We start from the raw sequence: 22,406 nt of genomic DNA, 5'->3' as shown, positions 1-22,406 counted from the left end.
AATAAACTTGACCTCATTCCAGATAGGATAGTGGCCGGTCTCGTGGGTGTGTTCAGAAACGGCGGAGGTCTGGGTTCGGGCGAGTCGTATATCCCTGTCGTGTTCTTTGATCCTCTCCTGCATAGATCTCCCTGTTTCCCCGATGTAGACTTTGCCGCACTCACAGGGAATCCTGTAGACAACACCATCTTGTTTAGCCGGGTTGACGGTGTCCTTTGGTCGCACTAAGTGTGACCGAAGTGTCGTGTCGGACTTAAAGACGGTGCGAATGCCTTGTTGTTCTAGGCAGCGGCGGAGAGACTCCGAAACTCCTTGGACATAAGGTAAAACGGCGGTGGATTTAAATTCCGAGACAGGCTCTCTTCTTGGGGTTGTTCGTGCCTTTGTGATCTTCTGTACAAAAGAGGAGGGATATCCGTTAGAAACAAGTACAGATGACAGATGTTTCTTCTCTCCAGCGATTACTGATGGTTTGGTGACGAGACGTTTAGCCCGGTCGTACAGACACTTCACAATACCGCGCTTTACTGACTGAGGGTGGTGTGAATCATACGCTAGATACTGATCAGTATGTGTTGGTTTCCTGTAGACACTGGTGGATACCCACGATCAAGAAGCACAACAACAGGAGAACGGTACAACAGCGGACCACTGAGGGAACAGCTACTCGCCGGAACAATGGAACAATAGGAGGATCGAAATGCACCAATCACAGCCGACCTTTGTGATATAAATGATACCGTGCAATCAGTCGACCTTATCGCCTGAAGAAGACTAGCAGTAAGCAGTCGAAACGTCGCGATCTACATCTCAAGTGACTACATCGTGAGACAAACGATAATACACTTTATTATTGCATCTACCACGATGAATAACAACAACCTTTTCCTCGACAATAGATTCGTTTAATAAGCAATTCTTTATAAGTAACGACCATCATTTTTATTTCAATAATAATAATAATAATAATAATAATAATAATAATAACAATCTGAGAATCAACTTAACAATAAAAAAAGTAATGTAAACCTGCTAAGACATTTCATAGTCTTGACATCTCCCCACCTATGTACTTAAGCTAATCACTTCTCCGCACACAGAGCTTGCTCGCAGGCCTGGCGTACAAACGCGATTACACACTGTTTTTTTTTTTAAATAGAAAAGTGTCACCATTTTGGTACTGTACCTCGTAATTTAATAGATTTCCTAAAGATTCGTATATCCATTTGACACTTTAATGTAAAGCCTCGTATGATGTATTGAAACCTGCAATTTCCCTGGCCGACTGTACAGTAGAGTTTTACATGTTAGTTTTAATGTGTACGTCATGTGAAGTAAACTCGATTTTATAAGTAACTAACCAATTCCTCCCCCCCCCCCCCCTGCCCCCTCCCCGATATGTACTCACAGATAAAAATCCAGTCACCTGTTGTCATGTTCACCATAAATGTATAAATAGTATTCCCTTTATCCAATAGAACTGGCAGGATGAAACCAGCTGCATCTTATCAATTAGACTAGGAGAAATTTATTACAGTATTAAAGTATCTCAATTATTAATGAGAAAAAATTTCCGCAGGTTTCATCTTCAACATGACGATGCTCAACTGTCATTATTTTAGCTTTGACGGAAGTCTTTAAAAAATTGGTATTTTCCTGGTGTCTGTAACACAGACGAACCGTTGTCACAAAATATATATACATTTGGAATTTCTGTTCATATATAATGTATGTATAATTTCTGTTCGTATATAATATATGTTTATTAATTCGCTTTTCCTCCAAATAAAACCTTATTACCAATGTGACCGAACCCCACACCTTACTCAGCGTCAACACCTCGTTACTACGTGCACAATTATTGCCGGGACACCCATTTAATAACTCAGATTATCACCAGATTAGCAAGGCCCGACTGTTTGATAACATGTTGGCTTTATAATCACCCACTCAGAGCCAAACTCTAAGGGGCAACAAGCTCGACCTAATTGGCATGATTAAAAACAATTAACCCGATGAAAAAGAAATAATAAATATGACAAAAGAACAGAACATGTAAAAGGTGCTGACCACGCCAAATGAAAGTTAATAACTATGCCAAATGTAAAAGGAAAGGGAAAAAACTGCTCTGTATAAATGTTGATCATCTACAGACATTTACAGGCAACTTTACTAGCGGCTTATTGAAGATTTAGCGGTGTTGAAAGGGCATAACTCAAATTATTCGTCTCATACTTGGAGAATTACTGAATTCCAGAGTCGTTCTTATTTCCGGTGTCTTTAAGTTGGCCTAGCTAAATGAAATTTTCTGCAGTTCACACTAATGCAGAAATATTGTGAACTAAAACTACCCTATTTTATGACTGAAATTTGTACACTACTACTAAAAACTACAGCTAAACTATCTTTTGCTATGAGAATACTTTCTGTAGTATATAAAACGTTTCTCTTCTTCTCGCTCTTTCGTTTCGTTGTACAGTGGTATAATTTCACTGTTGTCATCAAAGCGGCCAAACATATCACGGTTGTTTGAGTTGAACATGTTCCTGGTTCCCCACATTCCTTTCTTGGAGTGATAGTAGTGGTAAAATTTGGGCACACGTAATCTCTCCACCTCCATTTTGTAGAGGAGCACTCTGTAGAATTGGAGCATAGTTAATTATCAACGGGCCAGCAGTAAAGCGACAATGATGTTCCCTACCGTAAACAATCAGTTTATTTTGCGACACAAGGTTTTGTTCTACAGTCTTAGTAATGCCGAATTTACGTTATCTAAGTTCCAGCCGCGGATTAATATTGTAAATTAATGGAACAGCTTACCTAAAGAGACAATCAAACAATTTTCAAAAAAAATTTCCTGCAAAGCGAAAACTGCCGAAAAAAATATCGTGCAAGGGGATCCATGGGGGAAATATTGAACAACGGCTTTCTACTATCTACTTCCTGTCAAAAATAATCTTTGCACAACCTATTGCCCACCAAAAAACAACATGCACAATCTAAAGGTGAGAAAACAATTTCATGCCCAAGGAAATTGCCCAATCCTCCCCCCGCCCCCGCCCCCCTTTCCCCATCAAAAACTTATGGTCCGTCCTTAACCCTTTGAAGCCCAAGTGGCCATATACGGCCACTTAATGGTCGCGCTCTTTGTAACACTTGTGACGTCATCAATTTAAATGTCATCAGATATTCTTGATGAGCAGATAGTAGTAATGGCTAGGCCTTTCCGCACAATGGTCAGGTCTAGATATCGACGACATTCCGACGTCGCAAATCGAAAAACGTTATTAGTTTTGGTGCAAAAACGGTGGTAAAATGGTCCACTACGCCTATGATTGATCAAGGTCCATTTCTAGGCTTCGCCCGTAATTAACATCCAACTTTTCACCGCAGCCAGAAAGAATATACAACGCAAAAGGTAGCCAGTGTAAAAGGGCCCAGAAAAACAGAAAGGAAAGGGGCAATAAACAAAATTGAGAACGGTTAATGGCAAAAAAAAAAAAAAAGAAAAGTCCAAATTTTGGCTTATGCGCATGCCCGGAATTGAAATTTTGCTCAATTTTGTGCCTAATCCTCGAAAAATCTCTCCTTTTAGCAAAAAAAAGCTTTCTTAGCAAAACTTAGGTTTATTTAGCGTCATGGCAGCTAAAAAACCTGACTAAACGGTTAAAAACGGTATTTTTTGGCTAAAGTTTGGTATTCAAAGGGTTAAATAGATTTTAGGATCTAGAAGAAGGATTTGTGAGGAACTCAAAGGATCTAATATGTTACTGTGCTAAGAGTTTTATTGTTTTATCTGTAACATCCTACTTACGTAATGAAAGCATTCTATATTTACTCGACGACAATATATCAATAGCCCCGTGCTTGCAAATTGACCTTACTTTACTTCATATACGTTTCTATCCTACCTGTCCAATAGTTCCCAGTCTTCTCCTCCCCACGTGGTCCTGAATTCCTTGTAGTTCATTCCACCAACTCGAGTGAAATCTGACTTATACATGGCGAACAGCCCGTAACCTTGAAGCTCCCAAAAACCTATGGCAGCAAAGATAAATTACAAGGAAAGGCGCAGTTAGATAACTGGGCTCGGTTAAGACAAGGCCGACCTCGGGGTATTTCACCCAAGTCCACCCATGGGGCGTTCCATGCATTATCTGTTGTAATATATAAAAATTGCAAGACAACAACTTTACCGAAGGGAAGCGACGGCGAGAAACCACAATGAAGTCGAGCAACAATCGGTGCAAATGCCATCTTTCCTTGAACACAGTGCTGCAAAAACAAATACTAGTCAGTTACCCTTTCCAAAAAATTTACACAACAGTTTCTAACCATTTTTTTGTTAATCAGAAATTGCACCGTCATGTCAGCTTGATGAAGTCACTTAACGTGATGTTGCTTAGCAAATCATGACCTCGATCAATCCTCGTAGCCGAAAAGAAACCGACAACCATAATAATTAGCTCATAAGCATTTGTTACCTTTCTAATAATGTCGACGATGTTACTTGGGATTTGAAGATGAAGATCGCACATGAAAATAATGTCACGGGGATTCTAGAAAAAGGAAATAAGTGTCGCGTCACCCACCAAAATATCACTAACTACATGATAAACAATTTGGAGCAAGGTTTGTTCGAGTGTAGACACGGTTTGCATAACAAAGCTATCAGATGAGGCAAAGTGTAGCCGCTCTTGTGAGCTTGTGTTTCTTTTTGTCGTCACAGTGTAGCAGCTGTAATTGGTTTGGGATTAGCAGCCCGGAATATCCCGATAAATTAGGACATCTGTGATGTCACGAAACTCACGTTTCAACCAATGAGAATGCGTGTTTTGATTGGAGTGTTGTGTTTCACAACAAACCAAGAGATTCAAGATGGCGGACAAAGAGAGTCGCGAATACTTTCCAATGCCATGAATGCGGGCCTTCAGGAGGTATATATTTATCTCGAATTGAGTTAGATACTGTCCAAATTATAAAGTAAAAGGAAAGTTTGTGTTCGCGTTCAATGTCACAGACAATTCTGCCCAGATAACAATTATCCTCGGACCGAAGGAAGCACCACAGAACGCAATGCGGGCGACGAGCTGCTGTTATCATTCTTTGGAAAGAGACCGTACAATCGGTAAGCATCTTTACTCTGCATTTTTCTAAGCACAGAAATGATCGATATGAGAATTGAGGCTTTCCTCCTATCTAGGGATTATCGGGCCGAAATCGACAGCACGCTCGTGTTCTTATATGCCAGCAAAGATAAATTGTAGACGTCCAAAATGTTATACGTTTTGGCTAAATCGAGGAAATGAAATCATCATTAAAACAGAATTTTCAATAACGCATACGAGTGAGAAATTCTTGTTCTTTTATACAAAATAAACTAAGCTAGAAAAAATGTATCCAAAATTTTAGTGTTGTCAGATGCAAGGATAGCCAAAAATTCTGTTAATATATTCTTTGTAAATCTGAAATTTCTCCATTTTGGTATTTATTTCAAATATTTCTTGTATCTATTTGTTACTGTGCTAAAAGATATCATGTCTGATCTTCACATTTAAATTATGAAAACTTACATACAATTGCTGACTTTCACAAGTTATTTACCCAAAAATATCAAAATATAATTCCTGGACAGGTTGACAAGGGAGCATTCACAATCCATCCATATGTCCCAAGGTTTTATTATATATTTATTTAAAGTATACAAAACAAATTCAGTCTTGAAAGTGAAATCCATTTTATTTTATTCACTCTTTAGGTACTCTCAACCTTGAATTTGCCTCTTAGCAGAATGCAGGACCTGAAACAAATCCCAAGCTCTTAGAAGATTATTACATTGCTTACAGAAGTCAATATTATTACAAATGTATTTTTCGTTTTAACATATGAATTTATTTTGAATGTAGTTACCACATTAGTCTCACTAAATAAGAGATTGCCCTCAAGTGGTCTGATAACTCTTATGTTTTCTATTTTTTATTACATATTCTTAACCAAACTGATATGTTTCCTGTTCACAACCAATTAATGTTTCGCATTAGTTTCACAATTAGTAATGTTCAACACTCGACACTACATTCTAAACTCTCGTACTTTTTCAGTCTTTGCGTTCATAAAAATTATTTTTCAAACACATTACTTTCTGGTACATTCAAGCTTCATGGGGAGGTGAAAAGAATCATCATCTACTAGGTACAGCTGCAGTGTGTATAGTTTTTGAAAAATGCCAAAACAAAGAGTACAATGCCGCCTACAAACTTTAACTTACATGTTTCCATGGCCCTCAACCTCTGGTAAATGAGCACAAACAATCTCTCTACCCTTTGTGCCATTCCTTGGGATACTGATAGCATTCATTTACAGGGAATCACTGCACTACCCCTGGCCTGTCTGTTTCGCTGCCACTTCTGTGCTGTAGGTGGTTTTCAACAGGCTGCTGGCTCTCCAGTGATAAAACTGGGGTGCACATTCGGTGAATCCACCAAAACAGAGACCTCCCAAATTTGTTTAATTTCGTCCGCGTACTTAGCGACGTCTTCTTTCCTCTCTTTTCCCTTTGTTTTTTCCCCAAAAATTCGGCAAAGTGCCTCGAGCAGTCGAGTATGCTCTTCCATGTACTTAAGAGAGAGAAATTGAAAACAACTGTCATAAAAATGAAGGAATGATGCATTACTCAAGCCTTATAACAACAGCGGTTCAGGTACACTTGTAACGCCTCAAATTCAAAGAGAGTTTACAAAATATCGACGTTGTTTACAACCGTGTAATTTGGCATGATGAAACTTTAACAACACTAGAACCAGTAAAAAATATACACAGCTCAATGAAAAATACGTGAATACTAGAAAATAACGCGTACACTTTACTAACCTTAATATTTGGCCACAAAATCGCGTCTACATCGTCGCTTGACACCAAAAAAACTCAATGATTAGAAGACAGTCAACGTTCTCCCACTACCAAAATGGCCGCTTATTCTCCTTCTCAACGTTTGGTCCCAGAAAGTCCTGGATAATGCTGGCCAGACTCTATGCGAGACTGGAAACAACATATTTTCTTGGTCCGCACAAAAGATCCGCCATTTTCCCGGCTAACAATAGCTTCATCACGTCATGACTGTCCTAATTTATCGGGATATTCCGGACTGATTAGAGGCATTGTTTTCTATTGGGTATCGAGCCATTCATGTGAGATCATACGAGAGCTGCTACCCGATTTCAATGACAAGTCACAAAACTGAGACACCTAATTACATGTAAAGGTTACGAACTAGGAGCTGGTCAAGTTGTGAATGAGTGATTCTATCACTGAATAACATTGAAGCTAAAGAATGTGATGTCACATAGTACCCCAAGGTGAAGTGAGACAATTTTTTTACGCAACAAACCTTGACTAACGCTGCACCAGCATGAATACCATACGCTCTCTGGAAAGCCCCTTTTAATTTCCTTACTTGATACCTGAACAGCAGATGAAACAACTGAGTCAACTTACAAACAATTAGTCAATTTACAAACAATTACGTAAAAAATTTAATTGAATATCGTGCCAATCAGCAATTCATTCTCGTGCAACATCACAGCATTCAGAGCACACCCGCTGAAGAATGCAGTTTAGGCAGTCGAAAACTTGTGTTTTAAAATATTTTTAGCGAGAGAACGTTTCAAACTATTATCATTTTTTCTTCATAAGCCTTCAAAACAAATGTCTATCTTTGTAACTCCCTCGTTGTCCTGGACTGAAACGAATGTAGAGCTTGCAATATTTTCTGAATAAACCCACGTGATTTTTTTAGCCAATCAGGAGGTATACCAAACAAAGCGTGTCACGCGCTATTTAAGTAGCTAAATCGTGATTGGTTTAGACTTGCACATGATTTCGGCAATCCTATGTGAAAAGGTTTTTCTACCCATAGATGAACAAGGTTTCAGTGAGTTGTGGCATTAGCGAGCAAAATGAATTCAATCAAGGTTCTTTACCTTTTTAACTGGCTTCGTTTCAAAGCGGCCAACACATCAATATCCGTACTACTGAAGTCTACAATGATTATGTTTACATGAGGATCGCCTGTCTGTAAGTAGAGCTGGAAAATAAACAAAAACCAGGTCAAACTTGCTCTGGACAATACTGGTAAAATGAAAAAAAAACTGATAATTGACCAAGTAGTGTTTAAACTTCCCGTCTATAGCATTTAGACTCAAATTCAATTGCTTCTTACCTCGACCATGTTGTCAATAAAATGCTGAACCCACTTTCCTTGGTTCTTGACTGCATAAAACAGAAACGCGAGAAAAACGAAAATTGAATTAGCTCAAACAGAAGTTTAAAATTCACAATTTAGTTGCAGCATTGTAAAGTTCTGGCCTAAACGAATGAACTTGTAGCTAAAGTATCATAGTAAAATTATTGTCAAATTATTATCAATAAATTGTTCAGTAACGCCAAAGAATCCATTAAAAGGCTGGTTCTTAACAGAGGAAAGCGTTAACATAAGATGACGAGGACACCTGAACATAGGGTAACGACATACACAAGCACAGAATAAAGGGGATTTTGGATACCAGATATTTTCATCAAATAAATACGTGGCTTTGAAGACGAGAATTATTACCAGCCCTCCTCAATTGTTAAACAATACGGCGGAGTCTGCCTTGTTGTTTCCGATGTTTTCGCAGAGGTCTGGGTCGAACTGAGTTATGACTGGTTGACTAGCTCGTGCTTAAGCTTGTACTTGTGTCACCGACGTTCTCACTGGGACATAAGCATAACATAGTAGGAGCGGATCCAGGATTTTTCTCAGGAGGGGATGCACCACTAAGGAATGGAATAACTGACTGGTGAGGTAAACAAATTTTAAAAGTGATTACGAAGAAGGCTTCATCCCAGGGAGGGGTGCGCACCCCCTGCACCCTCCCCCTAGATCCGCTCCTGCATAGGCATAACGAGAACGATACATGTGCGGTCTCCTTATGCTTATACTTATGTCCAGCTGTCCTTACTTGCTAATGCTAATGCTAATGAGCGAATGAAAACAAGTCGTTTAACAATCCAAGACCTCGCGTGAATAGGGTGCGTCAGGGCACGCGCGAATAACTGGCTCAACAAGTTACTTAACAGTTAATGTATTTACTAACCTGGGATAATGATATGCACCGTGGAGTGTTGATTCAACACAAACGCTTTTGGTAAACAGAATTCCGTGCTGCCGATTTTCTGATATATATACTGTGACAAGCGAACAGATGAATCTACAAAATGAAAACCACAAAATAGCGGCAAAAATATACATTTTCGATTCTGCTTTGGTGAAAGGAAAAGTGTTATCGTTGTTTCACGTGTTCAATTAAAGCACTCTTGATACTTCTGATCACAACACAACGGAAGATTCATACAATAATGAGCTGCGGAAAACGTCTCGTACAAAATTGAAGTTTCAAAGGATCAGTGTAAAGTTTATTTTGTACGCGAGGCGAGTTTTAACACAGAGTGGAAGGTGATTGAAAGGCAACTTTATTCCATTTCGTCGAGGCCATGGGTAAATAATGCTCTTCCGAAAATCTCCGAAGAGTGGAAGAGGCCCCGATTCTTAGCGTGCAAAAGATCGAAGAAAGATCATGCTTCGGAAAATGCTGAACTAGTGATTTCTAGTTATCGATATTTCTTCTCTTTTCACAGTATTTCTTTTCATCAGTTACACAGTGACACAAATAATTTAGAATTAATTTCAATTTTGATAACAACCACTCACTTCTTCCCTCGACATTCAGCTCCTGCAAAGAAAGACAATGTAATTGTGAGTTCACAACAGCTGAGCTGAAGACAGATCAAAAATGTTTTCCAAACGACGTTGGTAATGCAGTATTGACTTACCAGTTCAATTAGATATCTGTCTCCTTTCATAACATCGTGATTTTCTTCCACATTCACGATACCTTTCAAGGAGTATTTACTGTTGAGTTACAAGAAACGAGAACAGCGAGTTAGTGATTAGGGAAAAATGGTCAAATGAGCCAATCAGAGCACCGGTTACAACGCATACGGGTTATTTCAAAAATGACGCCGATGCTAAATAATAGAGGGTTGTTAACCGCCAGTTGAATTTGAAAATTAAGTAATTTAGTTTGCTTATAGAGATAGGGTACTTGACATTGTTCGACGTAAACATTTTTGTCACGCATGACATGACGTTTTCGTTAGAATTCTTACCTGTTACTAGCTTTCTTCAGTGCGCGCATGTATCGATTCACGACACTTATCGCCACCTGTGTAGTAAAAACAAAACATTCTCACCAACAATAAACATATCTTCGTTCCAACTTAATCGTTTAAACTTTTTGCATCGTTTTGATGTCATTTTTATTTACCTGAGAAAACTCTTTTTTTTGATACTTGCAGAGCAAAACGTAAAGATTCTCCCTCTCTTAAACGGCGACCGCAGGAAAACGCGTAATTGCGCAATGCGCAAAAAAGTACACCAAATGCACAAAGCGAGTACTCGAGTGTTCCGATAGCGAAATAAATTTTAGTGCCATTAAAATGTAAAAGTAAAGGCGCAAAGTCAGGGTACTTACGTCAGTGTTTAGCAGCAGATTTCCATCGCTGGCGCACTTAGTCCTGTTCTGATGAAAAATCCAGCCATTGTAATCTGGAACCCTCACTATGTTCGGTATCTTCATTTTGACTCCAAATTTCCTGAACACAGCCTCGGTCAGGGAGCGCGAATTGACACGATGGTTGTAGATTTGCACGGCATAGATCATCTTGCGCACGAACTCCCTTGCCGCGTTCATCCTCGTCATTTGATCGTCTTGCTTATCAACGGGGTAAAACTGGATGCGTCCTCCGTGTTGCTGTGAGTTGCTATAGCTCGAGTTCTGTCCTCTCTCTAGGTGCGCATTGAACAAGCCATATCCAAAGAAATTATGACGCCTGCTCGGCTCAAGGTTGTCGTCGATTCTGCTCACTGCAAGAGTATTGCGGGACGACCCCGCAGGATTGACCCCATTTGATGCGATACCACGATTGGGTGCGCGTACCACAGTGCTATTAGTATCGATGGTCAACAGTTTACGCCGAGTTCCTATTGAACTATCTTCTCGATTTGACTGGATTGTCGTCAAATCACGTGATGCTTGATCATGTGATCTACCAGGCGCAGCTGTTTCGATGTCACGTACATCTTCCCGTTTTGATCCAACTGGTAAAGCCTGTGGAGGCCTGCTATTCCTGCCTTTATCTCTCCCTTTCCTGTCCTTACTTTTCTCAGGGGACTCTTCCTTCTTTGAAGAGCTCCTTTTCGTTCTTTTATTAGAAGCTGTGATCGTCTTTTTCCGCTTCGCTTTTTTCTTCATTTCAAACATTTTTTCTTGGTTATGGTTTGGTGAAGAATGCGCCTGCTTGGTAGGATGAGCTTCCTTTGATGACTGAGTGGAATCTTCAACTTCTTGACTCAGTCTCTTAATATCCCTCAAGTCCATTTGCGTTTCAAGCAACTGTTCTTCCGCTTGCTCTCTTTCCTCCGCACTTTTCGCGAACGACAACGGTAAAAACGCTTTACCGTCACGAAATACAGCGATGCTTCCATTCTCGTAGAGACTTCGATTCGACTTCAGTTTAGGTGGAAGAGAACCAACTTGGCTGCCATGTGAGTCCTTGACCCTTCGTCGCACGCATTGGTCGTATTGTTTCATGTGCATCAGATCAGAATAATCATTCGGATAAAGCGCAGTATCGTGAATTAGCTTCACGCCATCATAACGCCTCAGTTTGAAGTCCACTAAATAACTAGGACTGTACGGACAACTAGGGAATATCTTCTCGATGTCACGCTCGTCCACTAACTTCGCCATGTGCGCCTTGTCACGCAAGTCGTCCGATCCAACTCTGAAAAAATTCGGGTCAAGTGTAACTCTCGAAGTTCTGTAATGAGAATGACTTGGAAGGTCCTGCGGTATAAATTCAGCATACTCAGTTACATCTTTTGGGGCTTTGACGTCGTCGATAACTGCCGAGATTGAGGAACCAGACAAGTGTCTGAAATGATTCAAACCTGGAATTTTCCATCCGACCAAGATGTGATCTTGTAGGTTGGCCTGTTTATGCAACGCTTCAATGAAGTATTTTTGTCCTTTATGAAGGAAAACAGGACGGGAGAGCTGAGTTTTGTACTTTGTAAACTGCCCGATTTTAGTTTTAAACGTGCCACTGAGAAGAGTGCGATTTCCAACCCAAGCAATGAGTTTGACTTTCGAAGGATTTTCATCTGAGCTTAACCAGAGTTCAGAACTGTCATCTGAAGATATAGCGAAAGTGTATTTTCCTGAAGAAATAAAAATATATAAAAAAGAAAAATTAGTGATTATTCTAAAGAAGAAGAAGAAGAAGAAGCAGAAGAAGAAGCAGAAGAAGAAGCAGAAGAAGAAGCAGAAGAAGAAGCAGAAGAAGAAGCAGAAGAAGAAGCAGAAGAAGAAGCAGAAGAAGAAGCAGAAGCAGAAGCAGAAGCAGAAGAAGAAGAAGAAGAAGAAGAAGAAGAAGAAGAAGAAGAACTTTATTTAAAGGAGAACGGAAGGCTAGGAGTCGTATTTTACATGGGAGCTTAACACTATTGCAATAGCTTAGATTTGGAGTAAAATGCAAGAAAAAGTGAATTTTGCCCTTCGAAAGTGACGAAAAGAGTCCAAAAGCAATCGTCATTTTTCAATTTGAACGTCCGCCATTTTGGACATCTTTCCTTCCGATTAATTCCATAAAAGGAATGCCCGCCGCCATGTTATGACATCACTGCGCACATGCATTTCATGTCAACAAAATTTGTGAAGAATCTTGTGTCGAAACTGCATTTAGCTTAGATTATGGCTGAGATCGAGCCTTTTTCTTTTGAACCTATGCGAGGCAGTTCGAAGTCAGAGGAAGACGATGTTCACGAGAGTCGAGATGAGAGCTGAAGAGGAAATACATCGTGGTGTGTATGCGAGTGTCGTGTGAACTGGGAAGTGCAATAAGAGAAAGAATGTTTACGCTGCAAGGAGATCGAGGAAGCCGTACATATAATAAAATTTCAGGTGAATAGTACTTTTGTATTCAGCAGATGTTAATTATTTTGGCACTAGGAAGCTAATAAACAGCCATGGACTCGGTAGGAAAAAGTGTTGTTTGATTTAAATTATTTATTTCGTATTTTGTCGTGGCGTGCGTGGCAGGCTCAAATGACAGCGAAATGGTTGCGATATAACTTGTTTATATTATTTTGGTTCAGACATAGAGGCAGATCAACCAACTCCTAGATGTATAACACAGCTCCCCCGCTTTCAAACGATTTGTTTACAAAGGAAAGTCCTAGAGACCACTATCGTGGGTTTATGTCAAGGAATGAGAGTACCAAGAGAACTAAATAACATGAAAGCGCCATGTACACAAATGGTCACAAATGATTTGCTAGCTGTGAGATTTATTTCGAACGTTTCGTTGAGCTCGGTTAATCCTCCAACATAAGATTCGATTATACATAAACGTAACATTTCAAGCTCTACAAACAGTGCTAGATATAATTCGATTTGACGACAATCTCAGTTAAAACGTAGTACTTGAAATTCGCGCATTTTTCCCGTTTGCACAGTGACGTCATGCTATGCGCCCAAGCCTTCCACATGGCTTCCAAAATGGCCGACATTCAAATTGTTCTGGTACGGAGCTTTTTGCTGTTACAATCAGGTTCAAAGGTAAGTTCACATCCTAAAACATAGCGATTTGATTGCGACGTGTCATGTGCTTTCGTAAGAACGACTTTTTAAAAATTGGGTTTTCGTCCTCCTTTCTCCTTTAAGTGTCAAATGTATTTAGCACTGTTAAATGTGCGAATTGGGGACACTGCAAATAAATAAACAGATAAATCAAATATAACATAAACTATTAAGAATTATAAATACGGAGGCCATTTATAACAAATTTGATCACAGAGTAAAACACCTTGCAAGTCGACCGATAGAATGCTTTGGCTAGATAAAAGATAAAGGAAACAATTTTTACAGCGCGATAGGGAATTTCAACACACGAACGTTGTACTAGTAAAACCTTTTCTTACGATAACTGCAGAAGTTCTCGCGCGCTCATTGGCTAATTTTCATCGTCAATGTGCGGACAGACACATGAATTTATAATTTATGCGATGCGTCAACGAGCAAGAGAGGACAATTTGACAATTTGTTATGCTATTGTTGACGTCAGTTTTTCATACGTCTGTCCTGTTATTGACAATGAATTTCGTCATGACATTGTCAAAGTAGTCTGCGGATCCACTCGGCTATCGCCTCGTAGATCCACAGCTACTTTGACAATGCCATGAAGAAATTCAACATCAATAACAGGGCAGACGCATGAAAAAGTGACGTCAATTTGTTAATCGTACGCGTTCTGCGGTGTTTTCCCGCCATAGTACATGTCGAGCTGCTTAATTCTCACGTCGAACTGCTCCATGTTCCCCGCCAAAACTTCATGTTGCATAAAACGGCAATGTACTGATTTGTTTTCTTAAAGTCTGCTAAGTACATGTATATCAAACATTATTACATCCTCTCTGCACCGAAACATCGAAAAAGACTGGTGTATGAAAGCTGCTCTGTGAGACGTACCTGTCTACGAGTCAGTGGAATCATGGGAATGATTTGGTTCTCTACTCCGCAGTTCGGGAGCAGAAGCAGTTTCGCAATCGTCTTCTCTTGAAAGTCTATTTGTCAAGTGAGGTTTCTGGTTTTCTGGTTTAACATACCGCCAAATTTTCTTTGATCTTTCGAAAGTGGATTATATGTATTTTTTCTTGATCTTCCGACAAGGCAGTAGCCTGCGAACACAGACGGATTTCCGGTTTTCGTTTCACGCCGCCGAAAAATACTGAAAACTATATTTCGGCGGCGTGAAACAAAAGCCGAAAATCCGTCTGTGTTCGCTGGCTATCAAGATCTATCGAGGCGGCAGCTAAAAGAATGAACCCGTTGTCTTTAAACTTCCCATTACCTAAACGTTATAAGCTTTAGCATATCGCTATTAAAACGCACGGATGCCTTTTGTAACTCGGCAAGTTCTACTTAGCAAGTGTGTAATACCTGAGACAGGGGGAAGAATGTAGCCAAATATTCTTTGTCCGTAGTCAGTTTCCATATGACGAAGGAAGAATTTCTTTATGGTCAGGCGAACATCCGGGTACAAAGGGAAGAATCTGTTTCTTCGCAGGTCATGAATTGTACTTCCACACCAGGCCTGCCATATGTGAACGTTTAGACCTCCAAGCATCTAGAGAGATATGGTATCAAGAATTTAGTAGAAGTACATGTAAGGGGAATACGAACCCGTAGATTGACAGCTAAGTGAATACCAATTTACATTGAAATGATTCTTTCCTTGTTACAAACTTAAGTCCACCGCTTATTGCCATTCCAAATGAAATAACTCTTGAGCTACTTGGACTCCGGTAACTAAAGAGGTAAAATGCAAATGACAAACTGACATTTAGCGGCACCTCAGTACCAAGTCGAAGTGACCTTAACTCCTTCTCTCCCTACCCTCCCCCACACACTTTTTCTAGCCACCAAACCCCCCCCCCCCAACACACACCCTTGTACTCTAGAATTAGATCTACATGAGTGAGAGCTCTGAAAAATATATAAATCACCTCTTTTGTCCATGGAAATCTTTTCCTGGTAAGGTTGTTTTGAATGTGGTGATCATAAAGGGTGTGTGATTCTTTTTCATGTCCTTGTGCAGTAGGTCTTGGTGATCCTTTTTTCTTGTTGTTGACTGCAGCTGCAGTCGGCAAGGTGGTCAATACTTGAATTGTCGCATTGTCGTGAGTCGTGGTACTGGAAGTAGTGATGTTTAATGTTTGGCTTTCATTTGGCATTAACTGTTTCAGTTTCCTCTTCTCTACATGGTCCATCTTTTCTCTAACTGCAGTCTCTTTCCATTTGCCTTCAAACAAGAATTAAACAGTGACAGGAAGAGAAAATAAAATGCTGAGTAAGATCTTATGTTGATCCAAAGTTGCACAAATGGGAAAGGGGGAGAGGGAAAAATTTGTTCCCTATTGCTTGAACAATGAGCGATGACTGAGGTAAATCATTGCTCACACAGCAGAGAAGCCATGCATGTGTATTTGTACAAAACCAATAGTCAGGTACGTCCTACCGTGTACTTGAAAATGCTCATTACCCACGTACAGTATATATACAAAATTACAGCAACAAGTACATAACCTGTTACTCAATTGAGTGAGCTTTGAAACAAACACTCACCATGGAAATTGTTTTTTTTCTCAACTTGATGCTTGGCTTTTTCACTAAATGCTGTTTTCCAGTCTTCTGCTCTGTATTTACCTGCATCATTGTTTCCCTGTATATCCTGGGAAAAAACCAAAGCCAACAAACTTAATGAATACAATCTCCCCATCAAGTAGTCCAAGTTTGAGCCATGGCTGGGGTCGTTACATTTTGTTCTAGGGTCTCATATTATGTCTCTCCACACAGGCGCCACAGAGCTTAATGTCAGGGGGTAACCCTACAAAGGACTAATGTAGATCCTATCCTGGGAATGGTGGAGTGTACAATGGTAAAATGCACTTCAGCCTAATGCAGACTTTGCTCGAAAAGACACAATGGAGGATGGGTACAGTGAAAAATTTTCAGGCTCAAATGGACTTACATTTTGTTTTTGAAATCAACAAAATAGGGGGCCGGGATCCCTGGACAGCCACCGTAGATCTACCACTGGGAGATTTTCCAAATTCTAGATTGTTCAGCAACCATTACAGTTACTATCTCTTCACTCAGCCATCCTGACAGGTATGATCTGACATTAGAAAACTCTAGAAGGTTGAGACAGACAATTTATGGTTGTCCGCTGTCCATAAAGCAAAACCTCCTAATTGGCAAAAGAGTCAGGTTAATTGACAGGCTGAGCTATAGAAATCATGCTAATATATTTTAGAGGTTAAAAACACTACAGGACAAAAATATAGTTAAAAGCTTTCCATTAAGTACATGTAACTTAACTGCATTTTCACTTCTTGAAATGCATGAAGAAAAGCAAAATACTGGTTGGCAGGAAGAGTTTTTCAGTTACAAAAAATTATTTTTTTGCCAAAAAACTTGAGTCGATAGCCCAATAAATTCTTAATATTTGCAAAAAATGCTTGCCACAAAATAATAAAATACTTTCAAACAAAATTTAATCTTATCAGATATATGTGACCAGCCTGTTATTCCATGAAAACCAATCTTTAAAAACTTTTTCTAGACACCACCTACATCCAATTATGAGAAATGATTTCCACCTTACCCAGTCATGCAAGACAATCTGATAAAAACCTTATCAGATTATAGACAACATGTGACATTTCAACAAAAATGTTTGGGCAATTTAAGTGAAAGAAAAATGATTTTAAAAAACTATTTTGCTTTTCGTAATAGTGACCAATTGTAATGAATTTTTAATTACATTTGTCTTAATCTGCAAATAATTTTAATTACTTAAGTTTAAAAAGTATTTAAAACAAAATAATTCCACCGACATGTATTTTAATTTTCCACCAAAATAAGCGAGAGGAGAAAGTGCAATCAGCCTAGCTAATGGAACAAAATAGTTTGGCGATAAAGAAAATGCAGTCTTGACGCCACAATAGAGACACGAATTAAATTTGCAAGAGCAAGAAATAATACTAAACTACGATACATTTGTATATGGGTACGGATTAATATGAAAACCGCAGGAAGATATACAAATATTTGATTTAATGGTAGATCATGCACGAACTAAAAAAGAGAGTCTTCGTAAGGCAAGTTATTTATCTCTACATTTCTGCAAAATATGCGTCCAATTAGTTTTCGCTGAACACGCGAACTTGGCGTGACATCTGAAGCTCTTACACAAATATGAAATTGAAATGAAACAAACATTAGTCGAGGTCGAAAGCGTCCGGGATGTCGATCAAACATGGAAAAAAAAATATAATTGTGTTTAGGACGCCATAGAGCGTGGCTCGAAACAAGATAAACAGCTTGCCATATCTGGTACTCCACTTTGTCAATCATAAGAAAGCTTTATGTAAGGGATCGGGAAGGAAATACTGGTTGTTATTGCGAGGAAAATCTTCAAACATTCCTCTACATGCGGCAGCTGAAAGTGCCTTGCGGTTGTCGGAATGAAAGTAATTTTTTACATCTTTCTCTAAAAACAGCAGATACTTTCGTCATGTACATGAAAAGGTTTCTTGAAAAGGTTTAGAAATATATATATATTTTCAAATCGATTGCTTCGCGAGACAAACTGATGTCTACAAACTCCGACTAGAAGCATTGAACGTTGGAATTTGACAGTAATAGAGCAGATGACATGAATCAATAAACGTGTTCCGAAAATGACATTTCATTGTCTTGTTTAAGAAAGCATCGTTTACTAGACATTATTTGAGCAATTATGAACGGGAAGTGAATCAATATTAGTTAAGTCTTGCTTTATATCATTCAGGGTACATAACCGGACGAGTTCTTTTGACACGAACTTGTGTACCACAATAGATCCTTGTTTACCTTCAATATTTCATTCACGTCAAATTCTCGCTCGGGGTCCGTAAGACCTCGATACTCCACATCCAAGGACGTCTTCCCTTAAAAATACAAGAATGAGAAGAAAACACGAAAAGAACATATCACTTTCTTTTGTTTTATCCGAGTGAAAAACTTTTAAATCGCGATATGCGGGCGAAATATCACAAGAATCAACAACAATAAGTGACGAACCTACAAAATTTAGTCACGGGTGAAATTAACGTTTTAAATTGATTCTCTATACCTCTTTTGACGGGATTGAACTTCTCCGAGTCTGATATTTCGTTCCACTGAAGAAACAATAGTAACGTGACGAGCAAAACAGCTAGAACCGAAAGCTGAATCAAGCGCTTGACTCTTCGAATCGCCACCATGCTGTCGGGATCGCCAACGGGTTGTTATCTTTCATTTCATCCCATGCTTAGTGCGGAGGAATGTTTAAACCATTGTTTCCAGGCAAGAGTACGTTATCCACAGAGGAAAAATCCGTTGGTCGGGAAGCATTTCAACGCACTAAAGTCCTACTCATCACTGACAATCGCGATTCAATTAGGTCTGTGCGGGTCAGTTTATGATTTCAGGTTATTTAGGATTTATTAGAAGTTTTTCATCCGGGACTTGGAAACGGAAGTGAACTTGTTTATACCGGAAAGTACGCTCGAATAGAAACATTGTGTAACACAACTGCTTTGGCAGGTTGCGCTCAAGCGGGCGCTTAAGTGTATTTGCATTTGTAATTACTAGTTTCCGAACAGATCCAAGCTCTAAATAATAAATATATCTACTCCTTAGTTTTGTCAGTTTTGCACTTGTAGTGGTTTGAGGCTTTAACCGCTTAAAACGTATCTTGACCAGAGGGTTTTTAGAAATGCTTGGTGTAATTCTCTCGGTCTTGCGGTTCTGTATTCTTATCTTGTCCCGCGGGAAAAAGAAGCCCCACACTTCTATCTTTTCAGCTTTGTGTTTGTCAGCCACTGTCAAATTCCATGGTTTATTTCAATTTTGGAGAATCGTTGATCAAGTTTGCCGAGGGAATCTGCACGGAAAGCCTGTAGGACCCGAAGAGAAAGCAGTGGGAAACCCACTGATTCTAACCAATCTCTCCCCTTTATTAATCAAGTGGTCAAAACCGTCTGTCGCACGCCGGTTAGGATCTGCTCTCACAATTTACCAATCGATAAAAACAGTGACAGTCATAGCCTGTGAGTCTATATTCCTGTCTTCGACCAATTATTACTAGCAAACGATCAGATTCAGAGACGGTCGAGTGTCGCTTGCTCTGAGTCCCTTCTACTGACAGACTGAGGTGCGAGTGTCACTCGGCCAGTGGAAAATCGAACTAGCTCTAGGTGAAATATTGTCATCTTACCCATGTGGGACGATTTGCCCGTTATCATCCTAACAAAGACATGGTGAATAGTACAATTTCCCGGTGTTATTAAAATTGTAAATACCTGTTTCAGTCTAGAAAAACACCCGATTTGACGTTTTTCGGGGCATATTTTGGGACTATGCTACTTTTAGTAAAATATAGCCTAAATCAGTTTGCAATTCCGTGATTTGAGCTGCTGAATTTTCCACTGGAAAAATATTTCCTTTAGCCTTACACGTAAATCTGGTCAAACAACTACGCTGTACGAATTAGTACTGACATCTCTACTTACGTTATTTCGTTTAGGCAATTATCATAACTTCTTGTTTTCGTCTTAAAAGACATTTGAGCTTTCGCATTTTCTAAGAATCACTTTCGTTGTGACGTATGGTTTACATTAAGCTGCCGAGAATTCACACTTCAAGAGCAAAGTTTGCCGGCATTAAAATCATTTTCCTAAGCCGTGTCATTAAACTTCTTAGAAGTCCTATGTTCGCCATTAGCGATCTCAAAAATTAAAATGGAAAAGTTGACATCTCATTGTCTCTCCTTTTTCGTTTATCTTTGATAATTTCTCGGCGCTATATTTGCGCAATCAAAATAAAATATATTTCTATATATTGCGCAAGTAAATTTAGCTAACCTCGTAGTCTATTTTATTTCCTGGGCCTTATTAGCTTAAAAGGCCTAATAAAAGCTAACTAACATTATTTACTTTCAGTGTCAATAGATTATTTTCACGATAACAATAACGGATATAAAAATAAGTTTGATGTTTTACTCGGTTCTGCTGAAACCAGTTGTAATCTGTTAAGAACGGTGCAGAATTGGAATGACTGAGTTGAAAAAGACTCTTGCTGACTTGTGAATTCCGGCACAAAGGCTACAAATTAACGAGGTTTAACGACTTCTTTATTCTGATCTCCTCTGTATCTTAAAATCTGCTCCTTGAAAGAGTAATACCTGCCTGGTAGCAGGTTAATAAGCGGGTAATGTTTCATTCATTCGTCGGAGGGACAGAGAAAAACCCACATGAATCTCAGTGCAAATTTGGAATCAGAATATCCATAAACGTATATTTATTTGAGATCCAAACGCTTCACAGCTCATTTTGATGGTCAGTAGACACTAACCAATATTGCGAAAAATCAGTCCCGTGTTTATAAAAACATGTTTTTTCAATTTTGTTTCGTAAGTGTGGACATCACTTCAAAAAGCACACTAATATCAGCCCTGTTTTGTTTAAAACGTGGTTTGCGTTAAAACCACGCTCTCTAAAAATAACAAACCACTTTGACCACAAACACTTCCACATTGCAGCAATTATTAAAGTCAATATGATGCACGTTGAATGCGGGCAATTAAAACTTGTTTCTTGGGTTTTCACTTTTAGAAGCTAAACTGGCAAACTTTTACCTCCTGCAACTTACCCCGACACGCAAGGAATAGTTGAACCCAGTTGAACCGGCCTTACAGTAATTCCAGTAAGCCATGAAAATGCGTGAAGAACTACTTGGAGACACTATGGCTGAGTTTTGTGGAAAAAAAAAATTGACAAATTAAGTTTCTTAGCTCGCGTTGTACCAGTTTTGCATACAATTTGCAAAAAATAATAAAATGTGGTCTTTCATGGTTCCGATATAGACCTTATCACGGTTTTGAAAGCCATCTCGACGGGTAGGCAACAGCGACAGAAATTACAATATTTATTTGGGATATCGGATGACAAATAATTTTCTTAAAAATTGAATTTTGAAAAATTTATGAATGGAAAAGTTAAGATACTGGACAAAGGATTGCATTGACCAAATTATTTTGAGAGATGTAGCTGCCCTAGATAGAGTCCAGTAGCGTTTTCTATTTTCCATTCATTTTTTTTTTTTTTTTCGGGAACTTGTAGGCGGCTCACAAGTTCGCGCCACTTCGCGGCAAAAAAGTCGTAGACAAATGTATGGAAAACTAAAAGCGACTGGACAGAACTTTCACTGAAAAACTGAAGTTTCAGAGATCAACTGCTAACTTGAGTTCTGATAAAGCATTTTACTTCCTGGAGCGCAAACAGCGGAGAATCTAGAACCATGTTTAGACGCCGGTATGACAAACGCGCCCGAGAGAGCGACGGTACAATATTACAGTATTGTAACATTTCCTACAAAAATAAATCCTTATAAGTTTGACAGTCAGTAAAACCTCTTCGTACTGTGAAAATTACAAAAAAGCCAGCAATGTTTATAAAAAAATTCTCGGAAACAAAATGGGTACAGGTTATCTCTTGCACGACACGTCTTTCTTGACGAACGTGTTCCGCTCAAAATGAAAAAAAAAATGCATTTGCAAATATTTCAATGAATGGCACAATTTTATTAATTTAGCTGCCAAGGCAGCCTTACAAAGGAAAATGGGCCTAAAAAAAATTAGGAATAATCAAGACGGAGGAAGGA

At 39.1% G+C, this 22,406-nt stretch overlaps 1 protein-coding gene across 3 annotated transcripts; it reads right to left on the bottom strand.

Annotated features, from left to right (window-relative positions):
* Positions 1-938: 938 nt before the first annotated feature.
* Positions 939-19,863, bottom strand: LOC145499819 (beta-1,4-N-acetylgalactosaminyltransferase 3-like). Of its 3 annotated transcripts, XM_081479338.1 has the most exons (17): positions 18,838-19,863; positions 18,576-18,652; positions 16,284-16,389; positions 15,665-15,960; positions 15,099-15,285; positions 10,572-12,319; positions 10,207-10,262; positions 9,871-9,949; positions 9,749-9,770; positions 9,135-9,248; positions 8,219-8,268; positions 7,980-8,083; positions 7,388-7,460; positions 4,485-4,559; positions 4,197-4,275; positions 3,912-4,038; positions 939-2,636 (listed from the first exon to the last, which is right to left on the bottom strand). In XM_081479338.1, exons 1-17 carry the CDS (start codon positions 18,965-18,967, stop codon positions 2,402-2,404), a joined length of 3,558 nt encoding a protein of 1,185 aa, XP_081335464.1. In that variant the 5' UTR covers positions 18,968-19,863; the 3' UTR covers positions 939-2,401. The 3 variants fall into 3 exon arrangements, 1 of the variants encoding a protein (XP_081335464.1); XR_014050992.1 differs by lacking the exons at positions 939-2,636; positions 3,912-4,038; positions 4,197-4,275 and having other exon boundaries at positions 4,537-5,800; positions 6,871-7,460; XR_014050991.1 differs by lacking the exons at positions 939-2,636; positions 3,912-4,038; positions 4,197-4,275; positions 4,485-4,559 and adding an exon at positions 5,832-6,617 and having other exon boundaries at positions 6,871-7,460.
* Positions 19,864-22,406: the final 2,543 nt, after the last annotated feature.

The sequence above is a fragment of the Orbicella franksi genome, chromosome 10 (assembly GCF_964199315.1).
Source record: "Orbicella franksi chromosome 10, jaOrbFran1.1, whole genome shotgun sequence".
Lineage (NCBI taxonomy): Eukaryota > Metazoa > Cnidaria > Anthozoa > Scleractinia > Merulinidae > Orbicella > Orbicella franksi.
This window is presented reverse-complemented; position numbering and strand designations above follow the sequence as displayed.